Raw genomic sequence first — 24,774 nt, forward strand, 5'->3', positions numbered from 1 at the left:
GTCGTGCCGATCGAAGCGCAACTCCATGGTAGTGTACCATGGACCGAGGGTCTGATCTTGGGACGGAGAAGAATGGGCCATTGTCCGAGCGGACGGAATCAAAAAAGGCAAAGAAAGGTACAAAGAAGGTGGCAACGAAACAGTACCTAGATGGCGAAAGCTTGGGAAAGAAATGCAAAGAAAATGCTAGGACCAAAGAGAGGAGGAAGAAGGACCTTATAATGAAAAGGAAGATCGATGAAGAACGAAGGATCGTCGGAAAAAGGGAGCTGAAGCCGCCGGAGCACTGAGACGCCGAAGCTTCTGAACTCGCGTAGATGCAAATGCGGTGAAGAGGGAAGAAAGCGATGATTTTATAGGGCGGAGCCCGAGTGGCCTCCATCGTTGGATCCAGGTCGCGAGAATCGGAGCGTGCATCGAGCCCTTGATTTCGAACCGCCTCAGTCTCGTCGACTGCGGCGCCGTCGCCGTATGCTGACGGCAGCAATGCCACATGGCATTCCGCCACGAGGGAGCATTTAATAAGCGCCTTATCGAGGCGCAGAGCGCGTGCTTGGCCTTAATGACGGAGATTGGTGCAACTTCCGAGGAGATGCGGAGGGATGTTGGCGTTGACTGGCGTTTCAACTGCCCCTTTGTTTCCGAGCGGATGGTAGTTATCGCCATATCTGCCGAGCGGAGGATGGTTTCTTGAAAGAGCTGCTCGGCGAAACAACCGTCCAGTCAGTCGGACTAATCGCCTCCTTCGACTAGACTTGAAGGGGAGACAAGTGATCCGGCGGTAAGAACGGGGGACCCCCCTTCCGGGGAGTCAACGCCACGTGGAAGTCAAAAGGTCAAATGGCCAATCGGACAACGGGTATGTCTGACGTGCCGACCGAGTTCTAAATGGAAGCAAAGGCACCCGGCGGGGAGTCGGGGTCCGACGCTCGAGTTGAACAGAGTTACAGGGCCGAGCGGATATCCCGTTCGGCCGAAGGCATAAAGTGGCAACACTGCGAACAGTCCAGAGCACACGACTGGGAATCTCCCGAGCGAACCAGCGCACACGGTCGAACGGATGTGAGGGGATTGCCGATCGGTCGGACGCTCGGCATGGAGTAAGAAGAGACAAAAAGACAAGGAAACATCTTCTGACAGCGGGTATGTCCAATGAGCAAGCCATACGCAGGATCTTATGACAGAAGGTTCCACTGTCCCATCAGAGACGTGCTCGGACTGTAGCAGTATGGTGTCAGGTAAGCTTTTCTGACAAGCCCATACTGAGATATGGGCTGAGGACACGTATTCGCCTCGGTGTGTGTGCGTGAGCCCTTTCCCAACTCTATATAAGGAGCCTTACACTTCACCTGAGGTACGCATTCTCCGTGATCGAGAGCCACTTCTTTGTTGTCCACTTACCTGACTTGAGCGTCGGAGGGTCATCGCCGGGAACCCCCTCCCGGCCCGACTTCTTTGCAGGTTCGCCGGAGGCTCGTGCGGGTGGTCAGAGATCCACATCAGCAGTTCGGAGAGCGCCACGTGCTCAGCGTCCGTTGATTCAACGTTCGGACAGGATCACAAGCCTTAAAATGAGCCTAAAAACGAGTTTGAGCTCGCTTAACGAGTTAGACTCGTTAACTATGATAATTAAGCTAATAAAGAGCCGAGCTCAAACTGTTCACGAGCTTAGTAATTTCAAAACGATCCGAGTTTGAGCCTTGTGATAAAAGTTTGATTCGAGCTTGAGTCGAGCTTGAGCCCGAATATAACTTAAACTAGCCAAGCTTGAGCTAAATACTATTTGGTTCGGTTCGACTCATTTACATCTCTATCTGTGGTTACGGAGCCGCTTCTTCAACATTTTTTTTAAATATTAAAAGATATTTTTTATAATTGTAAAAAAAAATAAGAACATACAATGGGTAATTTTTTAGCCATTGTCTGCCATTGAATAACGATTAATTTTTAGCTGTTGTTCAATAATTAAAATTTATTTTTTTAGAAAAATCTATAAATATAGGATTATTTCCATTTTTTTCATTTATTCCATTGTTATCTTTGCTCTCTACTTATTTCTTCCTTTCATTACCTGTTTATATTTGAGATAGATGAAAATCTCAATACTTCATTTATAAATCTTTTGAATTCTTCAAATATGGAAGGAAATACATCTTCGCAAAATACTCACATTTCTCCAAATATCTATTATCCTCATATTTTCTCTCACACACGATATCCTTTAAATTTTTAAAATATTTTATATTGTTCTTCCCAAATTTTCAAAGTTCTCAAAATTTTTTGATGAATCCAAATAACGCCGCCCAAGCTCCATTTGGTATATATCCACCCTAAGATTGGTCAGCCATGGGTAGCCAACTTGAGATATCTTATCTTTACGTATTTTTTTCTACTCAATCGTCAGTCATACTTTCAAATGAATCAAGAATGGCTACTATTGATCCATCTATCAGCGACAAAGAATCTCTAATACCATCATCTGTTCCAGCAACTCAATTGCCACCACACTGTTGAAGTGTATACTGAAAGCCTAAGCTTTGTAAACTTTCATTATGAATAAAGAATCACATTTAGTCAAATTGTCTACATTTAGTTGTAGTTGTTCACTTAATTTATATTGTAGATAATATAGTATGTGGTGTCACATACAGAAGATGATATTATCAGTACCTTATAAATTATAAACAGTAGCTCACGACCAAAATGGAAAGGAACAAACCATTAGAAGGTCGTAGTGTAATTAGGTATCAGTTTATCTTGACTGTATAATTACACTAGTACACTCATAGTGTATTGAGTAGGACCATTTGAGGTCGTTTCTTTTATACTGACTTTATAAAGAAACAAAGACCTCGGTTATTATGGAAGTGTGTGCTCTTAATCCTAATATAATAACAAGCACATATATTTGATATTTATTTCTTTAATTTATCAATGGGTGAGATTAAGTTCGATAAATCAATAAGTCCGATAAGTTGGGAAATATAGTGTGTGTTGTTGATTATAGAAGGAAACTGTGTCCTAGAGATACTAGGTTGATAATGTCCTCAAGAGGAGCTCATAAGGATTGTCATGTTAAACCCTGCAGGTAGACTTAGTCCGACATGATAATAAGGTTGAGTGGTACTACTCTTGGACTAAGATATTAATTAAATGAGTTGTCAGTAACTCACTTAATTAGTGGACATTCGATATCTTAAACACAGGGAGACTAACACACTCATAATAAGAAGGAGCCCAAAAATATAATTTGGGATTGGTGCGGTAGTTCAATAATAGTTCTCTAGTGGAATGAATTATTATTGATAAAATTAAGTTGTGTGTTCGGGGCGAACACGGGATGCTTAATTTTATCGGGAGACCAAAACCAATTCCTCCTCTCGGTCCCTATCGTTGCCTCTTATTTATAGAGTACTATACCCACCTTCTATACCCACCTTCTATACCCACCAATAGGGGGTCGGCCAAGCTAGCTTGGGAACCAAGCTAGGGCTGGCCTAGGTATAAGATTGGGTGGCCGACCCTAGCTTGAACCCAAGCTAGTGGGGGCCGGCCAAATTAAATTAAAAAAGAAATTTAATTTTAATTATGTGGAAGATATAATTTATTAAAGAGAATTAAAATTAAAATATCTTTCTTGTAAAAGATCTACAAAAGATTAAAGAAAGAGATTAGATCTTTTTCCTTATTTGTAGATTGGTGAGATATTTTATTTTCTCTTTAAAAATTATTCACATGTTGTAAAATTAAAATTATAGAAATTTCCATTTATCAACCATGAAGAGATTTTGAAGAGAAATTTTATTTTTTAAAATTTCCGGAAACAAATTAGGAAGTTTTAATTGTTGATTGAAACTTGTCCAATTTGTTCTTCATGATGTGGCCGGCCACTTGAATTTAATTGGGGAAATTTTATTTTATTTTTCTCAATTAAATCATGTCAAGGAAATTAAGGAAATTTTATTGTAATTAAATTTCCTAATTTGCCTAGGCCAAGGAATATAAAAGAAGGGGTGAGGGTGCCTTCAAGAGATATAACCTCTATTATTTCTCTCCCTCTTTTGTTCCTTGGTGTGGCCGGTCATCCTTTCCCTCTCTTCCTCTTGTGGTGGCCGAACCCTTCTCTTTCCTTGGAGCTCTTGTGATGGCCGGATACTACTTGGAGAAGAAGAAGAAGAAGGAGAGGAAGCGAGCATCTCTTGGAGCTTGGTTAGTGTTTTGATTTTCTTCCTTGGTGAAGCTTCTTTCTTTGTGGCCGAACCTAGCTAGGAGGAGAAGAAGGTGGTTGGTGGTTTCTCATCTCGGAAGATCGTTGCCCACACAACGTTCGAGGTTAGAAGAGGAATACGATAGAAGATCAAGAGGTCTTTCTAGAAGGTATAACTAGTAGTTTTTCCTTTTTCCGCATCATACTAGTTATTTATGGAAATAATACCAAATACAAGAGGCTTACGTTCTAGTATTTCGAATATGTTTTTCGATGTTGTGTTCTTTTGTTTTATTTATCCTTGTGATTTGATTGTTCTTTTCGGTTAACCTAAAGTTATTTTAGGAAATTAAATATTAGCTTTCTATAAAAGGTTTTGTCTAGTCGGTGGTGGTTGTTCCCATATCCAAGAAGGCCATGTGCCTCGCCACGTCAGTACTGGGAACCAATTATGGAAATTAATATTTAATGGAATTAATAACTTAAGGCGATTTTGGTCGAACGTGTTAAGTTCCGCAGGAGACCCAAGTCAAAACCTAAAAGAACGAATAGATTAAGTTTTGGATCAAACGTGTTAAGTTCCGCAGGCGATCCAAAATTTAATCTAAAAGAACACATAGCAGCTAGGAAAAGGTTCAGACCTTTGTACAAAATTTTTGTACAGTGGAACCTCTATGTTTTTCGAGTAGCAACCAACACACACTCATCACAAGAACAGCATGAAGTTGAGCTAGAGAAAAATGAATCGAAACAGAGATTTTGATCTCTCAATGAAGACGTGGTCCTTGCGAAGTCATGAGCAACTATCAAAACTGATGCAATCATTGGTAATGACCAGAAGGATAAAGCTTTTTAGAAATGTATAGTTGATTACTACAACAAGCATCACCCCACTGGATGATGAGAAGCTATCAAGGGTTGAAATCCCATTATTATAGATTTGCACCGATGGTAAATAAATTTTTTGCAACCTATAATAATTTTTATGATCATCGTCAAAGCGGTTGGAGTGATGAGAATGCGTTAAACAATGCACTGAATATGTGAAAAGCCAACAATAACAAAAATTTTAAGTATATGCATGTGTGAAGGGTTCTCAAAGAGTATGAAAATTATACTTTACAATTAGTTGCTCATTACTCTAACAAAAAGACAAGGACATCCGAATTAGGGGAAAACACTTCAACATCAAATCTAGATACGAGTGTTGATTTGGATGATTCTAAAATCCACATTCGTCCAATAGGACAATAGGCAAAAAAGAGGAAGGGTAAATCTAAAGCCAAAGAGAGCGACATAATAAAACATAACGTCGACAAAGAATATCGAGATATTAAAAAATAAAAAATAAAAAATGACTTTGCGGAAAGTCGAAATCTTTTATAAGGATTATAAAATTCTTATGAAGGATATTAGTAAGATGACACTAAGAGAACTTTATTTATATGAAAAAATAGTTGAAAAACTTAAACATATAGCTTTGTGTAGATGTGTTTAAGTTTATTTTGATATATTATTATAATTTATGTCTTGTTATTTGATGCACCGTAATATTTATGTATTTTTTTAATTATTAATATTATTTAATGTTAGTCATTTGTGAATTTAAATTTTATAAAAAAATAATAATATATAATGTAAAATATGAAAGAAAGATGAGAATTTTATATATAATGAAAAATGTATTACCTATAAAATTATTGAGAGGTTTTTTTATAATAAAAAAGGTGTTTAATTTTTTATTTTTGATAGGGTAATGAAAAAGCTTTCAATAGGCTTTAGCTATGAATGCCCTCAACTAAGCTCGAATATGCTAAAAAGTTTAAGGTTCAAATTCAATTTGACATAGTTATATATTCGAGTTCGAACACGATTCGAATTTCGCAAATTTTAAAATTTATCATTCGAGTTTGATTTAAATTAAGACTTGAGTTCGAATTCAACTAAAAAATTCAAATATGCTCACAAACTATTCAAATTATTACTCTACTCAAAAGAGTCCTCAAAAATAGGTACTCAAACAATCCATGAAATATCGAACAATATCATTTACAATCAAGTTCAGCTGAAAAAATAAATCAAAAATATTTAAATTCAACTCAAATTTTATAAATTTAAATACGAATCAAATATTTTTCTACCCTCAAACTTATCAACACAGATGATCAAATATTTTTCTACCCTCAAACTTATCAACATAGATGATAACTCACAGCACCCGACGGTCTTCATGCATCTTAGTAATTTAAAATATGAGGAGAGGAGAAATTTATATATATCATAAGGAGAGATGAGAAATTTATATATCTAATAAATTAAAAGTGTAGGACGTATGAAATTATTGAGAAGTTTTTTTATAATGAAAAAGGTATGACGCAAATGTGTTAACGAAACAAAAGAACATTTAATAGGCTCTAACCATTGTGAATACCCTCACAACCTCATCAACACAGATAATAATTCACCGGTTACTCATCCGAAAACTCACGACCTTATCAACACAGATGACAACTCACCCGACGGTCTCCATGTATTCTTAGTAATTTAAAAAAGTGGAATTGGATAATTAGTTGCTCTTGATTTACTTCTACTGAATTTGGAAGTAGTTTATACAAGTGTTGGATGAATACTCTAAAATTAACATACTAAACGCGCTCACATCTACTGAAATTTATTGATTATTGCAACGAAGACAGAGCACTCAAGCACCGCCGTAATACAAATTACATATCGACTACACGCGTCGTCGTCCAGACGCGCATGATCCCTCTGCTCCGGCGGCGCTCATGCCCTCTTCAACTCCTCCGCCCAGCTCTACACCGCGTGCCCCGCTTCCCTCGTCTTCTGCCCCAGGTGTCCCGCCGTCTCCGCCACCCTACGCTTCGCGTAGTCTACCTGCTTCGGCCCCTGCTGCAGGGCCGCGCGCGCCTGCCTCATCGTGTAGGCCAGCGACGACACCCCGGTGCATCCCAGCGCCCCTGACGCCAGGAACCCCGTCACCGCCAGCGCCAACACCAGCGCCGCCGGAACCAGCACGGGGCTGAAGAGCAAGAACAGCGGCGCGAGCACGACGAGCCCCACGACGGAGCCGGCGAGGGCGAGACCCGACAGCGTGAGCAGGAGACCGCCGAGGGGGAACATCGCGGCCACCGTCACCACCTGCGACGCCGTCGGACCGTTATCCTGCAGCTTCCCCCTCACTACGTCGATCGGGTAGCGGTCGCCCATGAGCTCTCTGCTTGCGATGACGCTGAGGCGGCCGGACTGAAACGAACGGTCGGCTTTATAGACATGCCGGAAGGGGAAGAGGATGACACGTGTCGAGGAAGGGACGACGCGTGGTGGCATTGGGCGTCCGTGAATGGCATACGTGTCGTCGTGGTGGGAGCGAGGCGGGTGTAGTCAAGTGCTTTTCACCGCCGGCCGGTCCGGTCTACATTTTCCCCATGCGAGACCGAACCGGCACCAGTAATGGCTCTTAAATGATCGCCTCGATCTATTTTCAAGGGAATTCAAGAGGCGCATGTGGTTGAACGATAAGTAGTTGAAACAATTAAAGAAAAAGGCATTTTAGCATTTATTTTTTTTTTAAAAAAAATGCAGGACCATGTTTTTGCTCTGAAAAAGGAGAATTATCAAAATGTATATGTAAATATTTGCTTCCGGCGTGCTACACAAGTCGCAGACCGGAGCGCAACCTGAACATTGAGGATTCAGCGAATTGGCGGAAGGCCGAACTACCACCCTCGTCCTCTTCGCGTGCTTCGTTAAATCTTCCAATGGCGGTCCCGGTGGCGTTGGTGGTGCTTCCCCTCGGCCTCCTCTTCCTCCTTTCCGGCTTGATAGTGAATCTCGTTCAGGTAGGTTAATTGGATTTCTCGTTCCGTGATTCGGGGGGCATTCTCCCCTTGTCTTGTCCCTTTTTGGTGTTGATTGATGGATTGGGGTTCCTCGGGGTGATCCGACAGCTTTGCTGTCCTTGTCCTTAGGGTCTGATTTTTAGCCGTTTGTATGAGTTCTGCTCCGAACTCGTTTTCGTCCCATCTTTCGCTTTCGTGTTCTTTTTTGTTCATCTTCTTAAATTTATTTTTTATTTTGTAGGCTACATTTTTTGTTACAGTGCGACCATTTTCAAAGAGTATGTATAGGAGAATTAACCGAGTGGTGGCTGAATTGCTGTGGATCGAGCTTATCTGGCTGGTTGATTGGTGGGCTGGTGTCAAGGTTAACTGTTAAAATCTTAAGATCGTATTTGATTATTTTTTCTATCCGTTGTCATGGTTTCTCCTATTTTATGTATAATATTGTTTTTTTTAAAAAAATATATATATTGGATCCTTAAAGATGTTACCTAAACCTTGGGCACTGGTCACTACAAAAAGGAAACAACAATCTACTATACAACAAGCTGTTTTGATGGTTAACAATTAGGTTGTTATTACTCATCCGACACAAATGATGACAAATATGGATCTAGGTTGCTTTCTCGCACAAGCACAACATCATTTGCATGTCAATCAGTCAGTGATGTTTGTGGCTCCAACAAACCAAATAATGGATCTTTTACCCGACAAAACATGACAAATGATGATTTTAGTGATCTTGTCGCATTCTCTTTTCAGCTTCCATCTTTAGTTGTTTAATTTTGATGTTTATTCATAATTGTGAGATCATCGGTTGTTGATGGAACCTTTACTTTACATTTCTTTATTTTAACGGTTCACTGTAGTATAATTAATGTAGTTTTCTGGTTCCAGGTTGAACTATATGCAGATTCCAAAACTTTCAAATTAATGGGTGAGGAATTAATGTCTAAAACCTATAAATTTTTGTCAGTCAACTGAGAATTGTATCATTTTCTTCTTTTCCTTTAGCTCCAAATGTTTGCACTTAATCTTCTTTGTGGTTTAGGTGTTTTCATGGTGAATTTTACAGGCAAAGAGCATGCACTTGTCATATGCAATCATAGAAGTGATATTGATTGGCTTGTTGGGTGGATTCTAGCACAGGTTTTTTTTTGTCTTTCTGCTTGTTTTTTACTCAGCTTGTAGTTCGTATTCAGTTGTTTCATGTTGTCATTTCACTGGTCATGCTTTTATATTTGTCATAAGAAAGTATCAAGGTAATACTTGATACTTTCTTATGACAAATATAAATGCATTTTTTTTTAAAGTATCAAGGTGCTTGTGACTGCTTGTTGATTCTGTGATTCTTTTTGTATTTAACTTGATTTCCTAATTTCAGCGTTCAGGCTGCCTTGGCAGTGCATTAGCAGTCATGAAGAAGTCATCAAAGTTCCTTCCAGTGAGTATATGAATAGGACATTTGTCTCTTTCTCCTTCACTTCTAGTTGTTTGTTTATTTCCTTCTTTAGTTGTCATGAAAAACAATGAAACTATGTACGTTAAAAAGTAAATGTATGATGATTCTTGAAGGTCATTGGATGGTCAATGTGGTTTACCGAATACCTCTTTCTGGAAAGAAGCTGGGCCAAGGATGAGAACACACTAAAGGTTTGGTTTGCTTGTGCATGGATGTTCTGTTTTGGCTTGTTCTAATATCATTTGAATGACTGTTATTTGCAGTGTGGCTTAGAACGATTGAAAGACTTTCCAAGACCATTTTGGTTGGCTTTGTTTGTTGAGGGGACTCGCTTTACTCCAGAAAAACTATTAGCAGCACAAGAATATGCAGCTTCACAGGATCTGCCTATCCCTAGAAATGTTCTCATTCCTAGAACTAAGGTTTCTTTTAGCTTGTGGCCATTTACTATTGCTGGGAGAATTTTTCCTTCTTGCTTTTTGCTTTTTGCCATGTTATTTCTGCATGTTTTGAACTGAATGAAGTTGATTGTGAGAGTAAATGTTTATTATGTTGGTTCCCCTTGTGGTAGCAGACCCCCTTGACTCAAGTTAATTTGCTCATAATAGGTATTGATAGATAAACTTTGATTTCAGGGTTTTGTTTCAGCAGTAAAGATCATGCGACCTTTTGTACCTGCTGTATATGATGTAACGGTGGCTATTCCTTCTGATCAACCTTCACCAACGATGCTTAGAATTCTGAAAGGGCAATCATCAGTGGTACGTACACAGAATTAGTGGCGTCCATAATATGCAGTTTTTTTGCATATGCATGCCAAGTATGCTAATATATGTAGTTTAGTTATAGATTTGATGGCTAAGTTGTAGAATAGTGAGTTGTATGAATTTGTAAATGAACACAAGGAGAAGCATATATTTTGCAGTAAGGCTATGCTTATATGACAGTGAATATGTAATCATGTGCAAACTACCATAAACAAGTTTTCATCGCTTGCATTCACGAACATCCAAAAATATTTTAATTACAGCTCACAGTCAATTTGAGTTTAGGAAACCATTAACTTTTATTTGACGTGATCCTAAAATTTGTTTTAGTGATTTACAGTTAAAAAGTATAACTTAATGAAGAACAACTATACTCATTAATGTTGGTCTCGTGTTAGACTCTATAGGCATGATAGAAATGTCTCTCTTTTAGTGAAAACCATTATCAAAACAAACCTTTTAAAATATAAATTTTTAAGGGCCATATCAGCTAAATTTAAGTATTTACTAATATCAATGTGACAATGGGCTATTATTGAAACTTTTTAGAAAGTATGTCAGTCTGTGTATCAACTTATAAATGACAAGTGGATATTGAAATGGTACCTATACTTTGGTCGGCAGTAAGATTTCAATCGTAAGAGTTATTTGGAAGAAAAGTATGTTGGTCAGTTCTACAGAATTTTAGTTGGCGGAAAATGCCTACAATTATATTTACACATTTTCACTCTGGGAAATCAAATTAATAGGTTTGTGGAGACTGCACTTACACTTTTTGCCGAACCTGCCTGTTGGTATCCTTTTGTGTAAGCTATAAATTTTTGCCTTCGCTATTTAGCCTTTGGTCCCAGTCTCATATTACTTTCTAATTTCTTCTAAATTCCTCTGAGTTTGGTCCATTAAGGTTTGGTCCATTTCTTAATCAATTTGAAGTGCCTGATCTTTACCACTTCATGGAAAAATTATCCTCAAGGGAGAAGGAGAAAAGAAGCAAAGCATAGGAGGGAGGTTTAGGGGAGAAAACATATTGGGAGAGAAGAGGAGGACAAAAAGTAGTTCTTGATCTCTATGAATTGATGGGATTTGCAATCAACCTCAAACTTTCTTTGGCATCAGCTTATGGGATTTGAGAGCATTTGTCTGATCTTTTATCCTATTCTAGAAAAAAATGCATGGTATCATATTCAGTAGAGAAATAATTTGAATGAAACAAGGCAGGCAGAGCAGCAACATGGCAGCGGTTTGGAGCATAGAATCAGACAAGGAATAGGTATCCTTATTGTGTGATTGGAACAGAATTTAGAAAATTTGGGAAATGGTACTGTTAATGCAGAGTTTTGTTACAACCTGGTCAGGAAGGGTCAGTTTACTGATCACGTGGAGTTTGAATTTTACTTGCTTTATTTACTTTGTTAATTTCTTATTTCACCTCTGTATTTAGTGATTACATTCTTTAGATTTATTTTGCACTCTTCCTTGCATAAGCTTCACATGCCAACAACAGAATTTAATGTGTGCTGTGCAGGTGACATTAGTAATTTTCAGCTCTGTTCTCATCGAAATTCACTGTGCTTACAGGTACATGTGCATGTGAAGCGGCATCAATTAGCTGATCTTCCTGGAACTGATGAGGGAGTGTCACAGTGGTGTAAAGACATATTTGTAGCTAAGGCATAGTATTTCTTTTGGCAAGCCGTATAAGGGTTTGCTCCTTTGTTAATTTGGTCCATAATAGTTGAATATCCTTGGTTGTAGGATGATTTGCTATACCTTTAGGTTACGTTTTTCTTGCAGTATCATCAGACCAGGTTTTTTTTGGCAGGATGCTTTCCTGGACAAATACAAATCAGAGGACAGCTTTGGGGTTGAACAAATGAAAATTGGTCGTCCTGTAAAATCATTGCTGGTAAGACATGAAAGAGATCAAGACTTTGAGTCTTGGGTTCTTAACATGCAATATCAGTATTAATTTGCCAATGTAGTTCCTGAATAACAATATATATAATTTCTTTCATGGTACATTGTTTATCTATGTATTTGCTCAGTAACCCAGAAGTAATAACATTTACAAACCTTTGCTTGTAGTTATGATGATGCTATCCTGTTTTAGTAGTATTAAGAATGTGTCCATCTGGTTCCGCTAGAAGTTACTCTGATGATAATCCCAGTTAGCACTAGCAGTTACTCTGATGAAGAATAAGGTTGTGTTCCTGATGACAGAGTCATTTGGTGGTGGTTTCGTTTTATGTTTTGTCCAATCTCATTTTCCCCATACTGGTAGCTTTGCTCATGCTGCCTTGTGGTTTAGATTTTTAAAAAGAGATGATATTAGTGTGGGAAAATGTGTTTTCTGATAAGGAAATTTAATGTTGTTGTTGTTGGGATTGAAACTATTGAGTTGTAGTTGGATAGTTGCCAATTTGTCTCCTGTTCGGCTTTAGGTCCCCTATCATGAAAAGAAATAATTTGTTGCTCAAGGTTTTGTTTAATCTAAATAGTTGAATTCTCTGTTTCCATCAATACGCACAATTGCTCTCCACAGTGCTTGTTAAATTCAATCTTCCTATATCTATTTGATTCCTCAACTGATATTCTGGTTTCTTTTTCATGGTTAATCAACTTTACAAATAGGTGGTGTCATTTTGGATCTGCCTTCTGTCATATGCTGCTTTCAGATTCTTCAAATGGACCGAGTTACTGTCAACATGGAAAGGAGTCGCACTCACTGCGACTGGTCTTTTACTGGTTACAGTAGTCATGCACATTTTTGTTAGGTTCTCCCAGTCTGAGCGTTCGGCCTCAGCCAAAGCTGCCCGGAACAGAGCTAAGAAGGACTAGGCAAACCATTCTCAAAGCGTATAATCAACTTTGCCGGTCCTAAATGTAGGAAATCTTATGTACTGTCACTTCCGATTGCTAGTTGTGATTGCTATTTTGTTCTTATCTTTGTCCGAAATCGTCACCGCTTTTGTCATAGAATAAGTGCAAGGTCCAATCCTATCAAGTCATTTTCATTCAGATAATTTGGAGAAGTGCATTCTGCTAACTCCTTGTGAATGCCATCCGAACAATGCTATTTTCTAGCAGCTTGGGCCCAGCTATTTTTGCTGGTTTCCAGTTCAGTATGACGGTGAGTGTAACTTGTATTTCTATTAGTTAATGTTAAGCATAGTCAGTTTTATATGTTTATCAGCTGTACCTCCTCTCTCAAGGAACATCGGGCGTGGAAGAATAAGACGCTAAAAGGTCAATTTCAGGCCTACATATCAATACAAACTACTTGCCTATACCAATGAGCTCTCGCCACTGTTGTGTTCGTCGTGTTCTTTGGATTCGGATCGGTCCTTTGGATGTAATTTTGGGTCTTTAAATTATTGTGGTGCCGTGCCCGGCCCAAATAGTGTAGGCTAGGTGACATTTCTATGACTAAGGCATTTTGGATGTGAATGTTCTACGTCTTGAAACTACAGGGATTAAATTGAAATTTGTCAACTATATAGGTGGAAAAAATAGATTTCCCGACTTGCATCACGTGCGCACGGTCCCCCCCCCCCCCCCAAAAAAAAAATCATCTTTCCAGCTGTAACGGACGGGTGCGACGTACAAGGGGAAGCTTAAAAATTAGATGCTCCTGCCGCCCACACGCGTCGTGCATCTGGCCATTAGACTCGGATCTGACGGACCAACGGATCCACCGTCGCAAACTTTAACGCCTCCTCTCATAGCAGAACCTATTATTTTAACCAGACTCCGAAGTCCCACCCACTCGGCTACCAGGAGTTTTTTTCCTGTGGGGCCCCGGTTACATACGCTTTTGTTGATGTCGACCCCATCTCATGGCTCCTGTCGCGAAGCGTGATTTGTAGTGTGCCCCGCTTCTTTATTCACCAGGAATCGCCGCTGCCACCCACAACCACCGCCTCCTCCACCTAAGTCGTGGCTTCATCGCCGGCTCACCGTCCCTTATTCAGATAGTCTTCCTCACGTCTTCTAGATCCATCGATCGATCGACTGGTAGAAGTTTTGCCCTTTTGCGATGGTCTCGCTCACCGACTCCCAGTGTACCAGGACTCAGCGCTACCATCATGGCCGGTCCATGCGGACCGTCCGCTCCTACCTCTTCCACCGCCGCCCGTCCCCCCCGCCCGCGCTCCCCTCCTCCGCTGTCTCCGAGAACCTAACTGACTCAATCGTCGATTTCAAGCTACGGGAGCTCGCCGCCGCCGGAGTGGGTCCTTCCCACTCTGCTAATCCCGCCGCAGATCCCGAAGAGTTTCTCGAACTCTCCAGGGAGTTCTCCGACTGCTCCAGCTTTGACTCCGACATATCCGGCGAGCTCCAGAGGCTTGTCTCCTTTGCTAGATCTGAGGTGCCACAGAGCGTTGCGGCGTCTGACATCGAGGGGTTCGAGGGATCCGGGCTCGGCTCGTCGTCGGAGATCCTGGAGTACGCGTCGGTGGAAGGCGTCGAACCGGTGGTGCGCGCCTGCGTGGAGTGCTTGGGGTCGGCGTCGGTGGAAGCGAAGCGGGAGGCTGCCGCGAGGATCCGGCTCTTGGCGAAGCACCGGTCAGACTTCCGGACGCTGATCGGGGCGTCAGGGGCGATCCCGGCCTTGGTACCGCTGCTGCGCAGCATGGACCCTACCGCGCAAGAGAACGCGGCGACGGCGTTGCTAAACCTTTCGTTGGAGGAGGCCAACAAAGGGCGGATAGCGGCGGCTGGCGCGATCAAGCCGCTGGTGTACGCGCTGCGTACGGGGACGGCCTCCGCGAAACAGAACGCTGCATGCGCGCTGCTGAACCTTTCGATGATCGAGGAGAACCGGGCCACGATAGGCGCATGCGGGGCGATCCCCCCGTTGGTGGCGCTGCTCGTGAGTGGATCGAGTCGGGGGAAGAAGGACGCCCTCACCACGCTCTACAAGCTATGCTCCACTCGTCGGAACAAGGAGCGAGGGGTCAGCGCGGGCGCGGTGGCGCCTCTGGTGGGCATGATCAGCGAACCCGGAGGCGGCACGGCTGAGAAGGCAATGGTGGTGCTGGGAAGCCTGGCTGCTATCCCAGAGGGGCGAGAGGCGATAGTGGAGGCCGGCGGCATCCCGGCGCTGGTGGAGGCGATCGAAGCCGGGCCAGCAAGGGGGAAGGAATTCGCAGTGCACGCCCTGGTCTTGCTCTGCGCCGACAGCACCCAGAACCGCAGTCTCCTAGTCAGGGAAGGAGCCATCCCGCCGCTCGTAGCCCTTTCGCAGTGCGGATCCGCCCGGGCCAAGCTCAAGGTACGTACGCAACCTCCGCCGCCACCAAACTCTTCCTTACAACCTAAAACGTGTTTGATGCATTATCTCGCAGGCAGAGACGCTTCTCTGCTACTTGCGCGAGCAGCGGCAGGACATGGCGAGGTAATTTCGTGCTTGTGGTTTAATGGAGAAACGGGGAGGTCCATCGTGCTAGCTGCATTCTTCTGGTGTATCATATGCGGTAAATTCTTCCCCGTTAATTACTGACTTATTCCTCAGTTTATTAGTTTTGACATTGATGTGTAATGCTATCTGATGCTGTTCTAGGAATGGATTTGGATTGTAAGATTGTTGTCTTTTCGGTGTTCCCATCCAGATTCTGCTGCTTAATTGCCCTGTACCCTTTATAAGAATTTGTTGAATGATGATGGTTTCTGTTCTCTCATTTTCAGAGTTATGGATCAATGTTCATACACTCTATACCACCAAGCTAAGATTCGTCTAAGCATATCATTAGGTTAGAAATTCAGATCAAGCATGCATGCAACACCAGAAAGACTGAGTTTTATATTCACTCAATATCATTATTTTTTGGATTAAAAAAATGGATCGAACTTAGGAAATGATTAGATCGATTGTGAGTTTGTGTAGCTACATAACTTTATGTGCTTTCTATAAACCTTTTCACGTGTAACGTGGATCTTGTTCCTTGATTTTTGTGTGCCTTTTTTTTTCACTGTCGGATGAGATTTACATTGATACATGAAATATAAATAGATTCGGAGGACTCGCATGAATATTTTTACATTTAATACTAAAATTTGTGTCCTGTAGATTGTTAGCCAGATCCTCTATATCAATTTACGATCCATGGACCACATAAATTGATTAATTGATGAAAATGTATCTCGCCTATTTAATAGATAGGATGTAATGATCCATCTTCTAGACCGCAAGTCTGTCCTCGGAGATTGTTTGTCTGTGTTGGAATGAAAAATGGTAAATTGTCAGGCGCACTTCAAATTTGATTGAGTTCAAAGACTCATTCAAGTTTTATTCTCATATTTGATTCTAATTTTATCACTGATAATTAATGATTTTTTTCTTTTCTTTTTTTTTTCCTCTCTCTTGTTCAACAATTAATTTCTTTTCTTTTCTCTCTCTTAATTTTACTGTTTCTTTCCTCCAAAATTAATTTAATAAACACTCTAAATTTGTTTTTTTATTTTTAATTTTAAAATTTTAATAAAAAATTTGAAAATATAAAAAAATTAATAAAACATCAAAAATATTTTTCTATTTTTTAATATATTCTATTTTTAATATCTAAAATTATAGCAATAATAAAATAGAATTAATAAAGCTGATTTTATTAATAAAAATAATGAAAATAAATAAAATAAACATTACTTTAGGGTTGGTCTTCATAAATCAGCACTACAAATTAAAAGTTAAATATCAATATCATTGAGGTGCATATTTTTGAATACCAGCACTACAGTGTCATGAAAAAAATTTTAAATCATTTTAAGCAGAGTTCGGGAGGATTTTAAAATAGTAAATAAGAATTTATTTGGACTCAGATTCATTTAATAAGCATATACAAGTTGGAATAAGTTTGATTAGATCTCTCTAGGTCTATCAATGAGTTTCAGTCAAAATTTATTAATGGACCTAGAGGACTCGGATTTCTAAAAACTTGAATGAGATGGAAGATGTGAGCGTGTAGAAAGGATATATGGTGAGAAATCCTGGTCTCAAATCTCCTACACGAAGCTATAGATCTGTGCCAATTGGTACAAAGTCTGAAACTTTCTAAACCTTCTAAGTAATGTTAGGAATCTTGTATGATGATAGTAGAGGGCACCCTTAAATTCTAGGGCACTATTGAAATCTATTTGAGTCATAATGAGTTTAATCAGAGCTCTGTAAGTCCATCAATGAATTTTAAGCAAAACTCATTGATAAACCTAAATGATTTGGATTTCTGAATTTTTGTAATGAGATGGAAGTGTGGAGTGTGTAGAAGGTAGATATGGTGAGAAATCTTAGTTCTGAGTCTCCTATATGGAGTTATAGGTCCGTGTCAATTGGCACAAAGTCTAAAACTTTCTAAATCTTCTGAGTAATGCTGAGAATATTTTACGATGATAGCAGAGAACATCTTTGGACTCAAGGGAACTGTAGAAATTTAAGAAGTTAGAATGATTCTGATCAGAACTCTTTAAGTACATTAATGAGTTTTGACTGAAATTCATTGATGGACCTAGATGACTTAGATTTCTGAAATTTTATAATGAGATAAAAGTGTGAAGTATGTAGAGAGTATATACAGTATTCAATCCTGGTTCTAATAAACGTAAGTAAAATTACAATCGCATGCCAACTATTACAGATTATAGTACTAATTTCCAAAGACCAGTACTATAGTAGTACTATGTTAGTAATTAACTATACTATGTTAGTAATTAGCCCTAAGAGCTAATTATGAGATGATTAGACTTTTTGGATTACTCATTGAGTTAGACTCAAATGAACCCACTCATTGGATTGAATCCAATCCGAATTAGACACATTGGATTAATGAGTTAGACTCAATGAGTTAGACTTATTTGGTTATTGAATTAATAGTTAATTCAACTCATTAAGGGGAATACAAAGAGACAAAAAAATCCTTGGTATTCATTGGATAAATATAAATAGGTTTTTGATTAGATTTTTCATATGAAATGAAAAGTGCGACTATTAATCTTCCCTCTTCTTCCTCCTTGGGCGATTTTTGCTCTTGGCCGAACCTCCATGAGTGGCTAGCACCATAAAGGTGGTTCTTCTCCGAAGGTTTCGTTCGTGTGATGAACGAAGGATGTGCTCGTGTGGATACCGACTTTAAACATGTTTAACGCGCTAAATTCCTACATACTAATCTTTCTAAACCAATACCACAGTATTGATAAGAACCAATACTCTCAACTGTTCAATTTTAGTTCGACTCAGTATCTTAGTTTTTGAAACTTTCAACTCAGAATTCAAACTTTTATTTATCTTCACTAAACTCTCATTAATTAACATAATAGAATCAATCAATTGACTAGGATAATATGAACCAGATGTAGCATATAATGTGGAGTTTTAATTGAATATGACAAGTTTATCTTTTATCTATATAAAAATGTATGGACTTAGAGATAACAATTAATGCAGAAAGTCCATTGGTTTGACAATTGAATAATTCTATTACAAGAAACTATATTATAATATTTATCAAGTATTACATTGATATAAGTATTATACACTCATTTCTTTCTAAAATTGACCACAACAATAATTGGTATTGACAATATATTCTGTTGAATTTTAAAGTGTTTATGTGAGACTTAGAGATTTGGAGAGGCCCTTTCCAGGTCAAAGTACCAAAAAAATTAGAATGGTAAATATTTACATTAAATCTGGAAGAAATGGAGAAATGCAGTCAATTCCTTAAGTTTTTGAAAAAATGAATGGTATATCTGTTTCTTACAAAAGGACAAAAACAAGGAATACTTCTAACTTACACTCATCTGCAGTTTCACCATGGATTTATGTCATTACCACTTCATCTTTCCACATTTAAAATAGGAATAATAATGAAAAAAAAATTATTATATTAAACTAGAAACTAAGATGATGCTATTTTGTTAAAATATCGAGTCGATAGTGCTGGTTCCGACAAATACTGTGATACTAGCTTCTGAAGACCAATATTACTATGGTATTGATCTTCATAAGTTAGCATCATTATAATATTGATCATTAAAAATTAGCACCACAGTCTATGTTAATTGACATTCAATCATAACTTCGTCTATGTGTATTAGGACAAGGATTGGACATCATATATATTTTCTACACACTCTACATTTCCATCTTACAATAAAATTTCAGAAATTCAAGTTGCTTAGGTTCATCAATAGATTTCGATCAAAATTCATTGATAGACTTAGAGAGTTCTGATCAGACTCATTCCAACTTCTTAGATTTGTATAGTTCTTGGAGTCCAAAGGTGCTCTCTGTTATCATCATAAAATTTTCTCAGCATAGCTCAGAAGGTTTAGAAAGTTTCAAACTTTATGCTAATTAACAAAGACCTATAACTTCATGTAAGAGACTCAGAACCAAGATTTCTCATCATATTTACTTTCTACCCACTCTACACTTCTATCTTATTATGAAAATTTAGAAATTCAAGTCATCTAGTTTATCAATAAGTTTTGATTAAAATTCATTGATGGACCTAGAAAGCTTTGATCGGACTCATTCCAACTCATGTAAGTTTTTGTAGTGAACTAGAGTCCAAGGGTGCCCTCCATTTTAATTGTAAAATATTCCCAGCATTGCTTAGAAAATTTAAAAAGTTTCAAACTTTGTGTCAATTGACACATGTCTATAACTTCGTATAGGAAACTCAATACCAGGATTTCTCACTATATCTCTTTTCTACACACTCACCTCTTCAATCTCATTCTAAGTTTTTAGAAATCTGAATCCCCTAGTGTTGGGAATATAATCAAAGCCACACATTAGAAAGATATAGAAAAAATCATGGATTTAAAATGATGTAAGATATCTCCATTGACATAATATCTTTTGGGTAGCCCAAAAGTAAAGCTATTAGGACTTAGGTCCAAAGTAGACAATATCATGTCACTGTGGAGATATGTGAATATCCTTTGGACATAACAAATGGTATTAGAGTCATGGTCAAAATTAGATACCATGTGGGATGACCTTGAGCAAAGTTGTAGGGAGGCCTGGAGTAGGTCAGAGTAACCAGATACTTATGGGGAGGTCCAAAGTAAGTTAGGGTGATCGGATGCTTGTGAGAAGACCCAGAGTAGATCAAAAGTGACTAGATACTTATAGGGAAGGCCCGGAGTAGGTCAGAGTGACCGTATGATTATGGGAAGACCCGTAATAGGTCAAGAGTGATCAAATGCTCGTGAGAAGACCTGGAATAGGTCAAAAGTGATTGGATGCCTGCAGGGAGAACTGGACCATGAGAGTAATGATGATTTTTCGTTTGAGAGAAGAATTATTGGGGATACAATTAAAATCCCATATTTGAAAGATATGAAAAAATTATGGGTTTAAAAAGATGTAACATATCTCCAATGACATGAGACCTTTTGGATAAAGTCTCAAAACAAAGTCATGAGGATTTAGGCTCAAAGTAGACAATATCATATCATTGCGGAGATATGTGAATATCCTTTGAACGCAACACCTATGTTCATCAATAAGCTTTGGTCAAAGTCCATTGATGGATTTAAAGAACTTTGATTGAACTCATTCCAACTCATATGTATTTATTAGACAAACTTGAGTCCAAATAAGCTCTGTCCCTCCCAACAATGTTCAAAATGATTTGAAACTTTCATGACACTGTGAACCAACTTTCATGACACTGTGATGTATCTTTAGAAACCAGTACCATAACTTAAATACCAACATTGCTGTGGTTCTAATTTCCTAAGACCAACACCAAAGTTATTTTATTTTGTTATTTTTATTAAGAAAATCAGCTTTATTAATTTCATTTTATTATTCTTTTATAATTAGATATTAAAAATAAAATATATTAAAAAATAGGAAAAAATATTTTTGATGTTTTATTATTTATATATTTTATTAATTTTTATTAAAGTTTTAAAAGTAAAAATAAAAATAAAAATAAACAAATTTAGAGTGTTGATTAAAGTTTAAATTGATTTTTGAGGAAATAAAAGAGAGGAAAATTAGAAGAGAGAAAAGAGAAGAAATTAAAAGTTGTATGCAAATAAGGAAGTAAAGAAAAAAGGAAAAATTATTAATTGTTTGAAGGATAAAATTGGAATCAAGTGTGCTTTTTGGGAAGAATAAAACTTAGATGCATGTTTTGGCCCATACCAGACTTGAAGTTTGGGAATTTGTCAAATGAAAAACCTTCTCCATTAAGGCTCTTTGTGAAGTTTATTCTTTCAACATAAGTAATTTTTTATTTGGTTTGGAGCTTTCAACAACTCTTACTCCAAGATCCACACTCATTGAGTGCTTATGTTAGTCAATCACTATAATATTGAAAGGATTATAGGAATTTAAGTAGTATAATGTTATAAACAAAATGTTACCGAGAACAAGTAGAGTAAAAACTTGAGTATCGATTGTCGAAGTAGTCTTTTGGTGTCGTAGGAGCCTTCTCGGAGCAACACGCAAGAATGAAAATCGTTTGAATTGATGTGTAGAAGCTATTGGTCGGACCCTCTTTTTATAGCCCATCCGGGCACCTAGATCTACCCTCGGGCGCCTGTAGTGTGTTGACGTGCTTCTACCTCTTCGAAAGTCTATCCTGCAGTCTTTATCCACCTCTATGCGTCTGGACCCGTCCGGGCACCTAGACCATAACGTGTGCCGCCAAATAGTGATCACCATGTTAGCTAGTGGCCTCCTGTCGCACCCAGGTTGTTCGAGCGCTTTAAGCAACTCCGGACACCTGGAGCCTCTTTTTCATCCATTTTACAACTATTCCCTGCAAAATACGTTAGTCCAAACAACAAAAATTACCCTGCAAAATAAAATTAGCACATTAAAAATATGATCAATTTATGACTTACATTCTGTTTTCCCAAGACCAGAATCTAGTCATGGTCTTAGCTTAGACTTCTCAAATGGCTCTAAGTTGGACTGCGCCTATAGTCCCACTAGGACTTGTTCTCACTAGATCTCTCTCCTCTAGTGACTTACCTCACTTACCATATATAGTCTCTGACTTGTCTCTTGATTCACCAGGTCTTTTTATCGGAATCGTACATCCGGACTTCAGCCAATCGTCTAGAATCAAACATCCCGATTGGACTTCAGCCAACTATCAGGTCCCGGAGACCCAATTGGACTTCTTGCTAGAATCGTACATCTGGACTTCAGCCTGGTGTCAAGTCTGTTGGTGCGGTTAGCACTAACGGTCTAACTCAGGTTTTGATGAATGATAAATCAGGTTAAGTTAGGTTTGCCGTTGTCTAACACTCTGATCGAGTGTGCAGACGAAGTCCAAGCGGGTTGACAGGCTGACCAGACGCTTGGCGAGAAGTCCAAGCGGCCGACGGGTTGACCGGACTCTTGGCGAGAAGTCCAAATGAGTCGAAGGGCTGACCGGACATTTGGCACGAAGTCCAAGCGGGTCGACGGGCTGACCAGACTCTTGGCATGAAGTCCAACTAGGTCGACGGGCTGACCGGATAACTAGTGAGAAGTCCAGACGGGTCGAAGGGCTGACCGAACGTCTGGCAGGTGAGTAAAGGTAAGTCACTGGAAGGGAGTGACTGTGAGGACGCGTTCCCGGGAAGGGAACATTAGGCGTCGATCCGACTTAGATCCATTTTGGATATCTAAGTTGAGATCGTGACTAGATTCCGGTCTCGGAAAGACGGAATCTAAGTCATACTTTTGATATTGAATTTATAAACTGTGCTAACACTTTGTTTTGCAGGAAACATATTATATATTTTCCTCGGACTAACATTGTCTTGCAGGAGAAGGAATCTCTGGAGAAAGGTGGTCCGGGCGCCTGGGAGGCAGTTTCTATCCTGATCGCGTCGTCGCCACGTGGAGCTCGCTGGTTGGTCCTGCCACGTCCCACCAGGGCGCCCCGAGCCTCATATAAAAGAAGGGTCAGGGGTGGAGCTCAGAACAACAACTAACAAGAAGATCTTCTATTGCTTGTTCTGCTGCTTTGCGCTCCTGCGACGCTAACGAAGCTCCGACAACGCACGTTTTTCTTTTCGATTTATTCCTTTGTTGGTATTGCTTTTATTTTCATTAGCATTTTCTGTACTTAGTTTGTAATAATTTTCAAACTGCTAGTGATTTCCCACCAAAAACACTCAACGAGTGCGGGCCTTGGAGTAGGAGTCGACACAGGCTCTGAACCAAGTAAAATTGGTCTGTGTTAGCATTGCTTACTTTTTCCGCTGCGCTTAACTCTTATCGAAGAAGTTTTTCGTAATCGATATTCACCTCCCCCCCCCCTCTATCGAACGTTTACGATCTAACAAGTGGTATCAGAGCGGGTACCGCTCTGATTTGGTGCAACCACCAATCAAACAAGGGGGTGATTTACTTTTTAATTTTTTTTTTATTTTTTTCGGATTTCAGTTTTTCGTAAAGTTCCAAACGGGTATTATTACCTTTTTTTGGAAGTCTCTTTCCGTCGTAATTAAATCTAAATTGGTGCAACACCAATTTAGTTATTTTTATTTAATTCTTCCCGTACTACTAATCCAATACCAAGTCTTGGAACCTCTGTTCTTTGTTTTTTTGTGCAGATAAAAGTGTCACAGATCGAGGGCTTTAGCACATTACGACCTCCCCTTTTCAACGGGGATGATTTCCCGTACTGGAAGAAGCGGATGGAAGTATATCTAAAGACAGACTTCGATCAATGGCTTAGCGTCACAAAAGCCTACAAAATACCAGTAGACAGCTCCGAGAATCTACTAGATCCTGAAGAATGGACAACAGACTTAAAGAAGAAGGCATCAACGGAGAACAAAGCAATCAACACATTACAGTGTGGATTAACTAGAGAAGAACTAAACCGGGTCAGACCACATAAAAACGCTAAAGAGCTATGGGACATACTGATCGAGCTGCATGAAGGAACGAGCGACGCTAAGGTAACAAAACGAGACCTGCTTCTAAATAGAATATTTCACATAAAAATGCAGGAAGGAGAAACGGCCAGGCAACTTCACGCAAGAATCAAAGATATTCTCAACGGACTCCACGCAATAGGACACCAAATGGAGAACCGGGACTTAATAAGGTATGCCTTAAACGCTTTTCCACGCAATAGCTTGTGGGCATCTATCGTAGATGCATGCCTACAAGATCTCTAAAAATTTATCAAAATTAAAATTAGATGAGCTTTTCTATGAATTAGAACTGCATGAGCAAACTAACGCCGGGGTCGAGAAAGGTGTAGCTTTATTTGTAGGTTCCTCAAAAGAAAAGAAGAACAAGTCTGAACTTGAAGAAGATTCTGACCAGAACTCTGAAGATGAAAAACACCTAGTGAACCTGGTAAGGAAGATGTTCACCAGGAAAAAAAGAAGCTTCAGCAAGAAGGATCTTCAAAAGATCAATTCTCCAACCGAATCGAGGAGTGTGACGTGCTTCGGATGCAACAAGAAGGGCTACTACAAGAACGATTGCCCGAGATTGAAGATCGACAA

The 24,774-nt window shown here is 39.3% G+C and overlaps 3 protein-coding genes across 5 annotated transcripts; 2 read left to right on the top strand and 1 right to left on the bottom strand.

Moving 5' to 3' along the window:
- Nucleotides 1-6,844: 6,844 nt before the first annotated feature.
- On the bottom strand, nt 6,845-7,645 carry LOC122030437 (oleosin 18 kDa-like). Its single transcript, XM_042589638.1, has one exon. The coding sequence runs from the start codon at nt 7,553-7,555 to the stop codon at nt 7,022-7,024; it is 534 nt and encodes a 177-aa protein (XP_042445572.1). The 5' UTR covers nt 7,556-7,645; the 3' UTR covers nt 6,845-7,021.
- Nucleotides 7,646-7,767: 122 nt separating this feature from the next.
- LOC122030436 (1-acyl-sn-glycerol-3-phosphate acyltransferase PLS1-like) lies at nt 7,768-13,485 on the top strand. Of its 2 annotated transcripts, XM_042589636.1 has the most exons (12): nt 7,768-8,067; nt 8,309-8,431; nt 8,965-9,004; nt 9,119-9,216; nt 9,452-9,511; nt 9,643-9,720; nt 9,793-9,951; nt 10,165-10,290; nt 11,875-11,967; nt 12,119-12,202; nt 12,928-13,179; nt 13,274-13,485. In XM_042589636.1, exons 1-11 carry the CDS (start codon nt 7,987-7,989, stop codon nt 13,132-13,134), a joined length of 1,149 nt encoding a protein of 382 aa, XP_042445570.1. In that variant the 5' UTR covers nt 7,768-7,986; the 3' UTR covers nt 13,135-13,179; nt 13,274-13,485. The 2 variants fall into 2 exon arrangements, with proteins under 2 accessions (XP_042445570.1, XP_042445571.1); XM_042589637.1 differs by having other exon boundaries at nt 9,143-9,216; nt 12,928-13,485.
- Nucleotides 13,486-14,118: 633 nt separating this feature from the next.
- Nucleotides 14,119-15,977, top strand: LOC122030325 (U-box domain-containing protein 4-like). Of its 2 annotated transcripts, XR_006125399.1 has the most exons (3): nt 14,119-15,571; nt 15,645-15,773; nt 15,860-15,977. XR_006125399.1 is itself a non-coding variant. In XM_042589531.1 (2 exons), exons 1-2 carry the CDS (start codon nt 14,333-14,335, stop codon nt 15,696-15,698), a joined length of 1,293 nt encoding a protein of 430 aa, XP_042445465.1. In that variant the 5' UTR covers nt 14,119-14,332; the 3' UTR covers nt 15,699-15,977. The 2 variants fall into 2 exon arrangements, 1 of the variants encoding a protein (XP_042445465.1); XM_042589531.1 differs by having other exon boundaries at nt 15,645-15,977.
- The last annotated feature ends 8,797 nt before the right edge of the window (nt 15,978-24,774 follow it).

This window comes from Zingiber officinale, chromosome 10B (genome assembly GCF_018446385.1).
Source record: "Zingiber officinale cultivar Zhangliang chromosome 10B, Zo_v1.1, whole genome shotgun sequence".
NCBI classification, from domain to species: domain Eukaryota; kingdom Viridiplantae; phylum Streptophyta; class Magnoliopsida; order Zingiberales; family Zingiberaceae; genus Zingiber; species Zingiber officinale.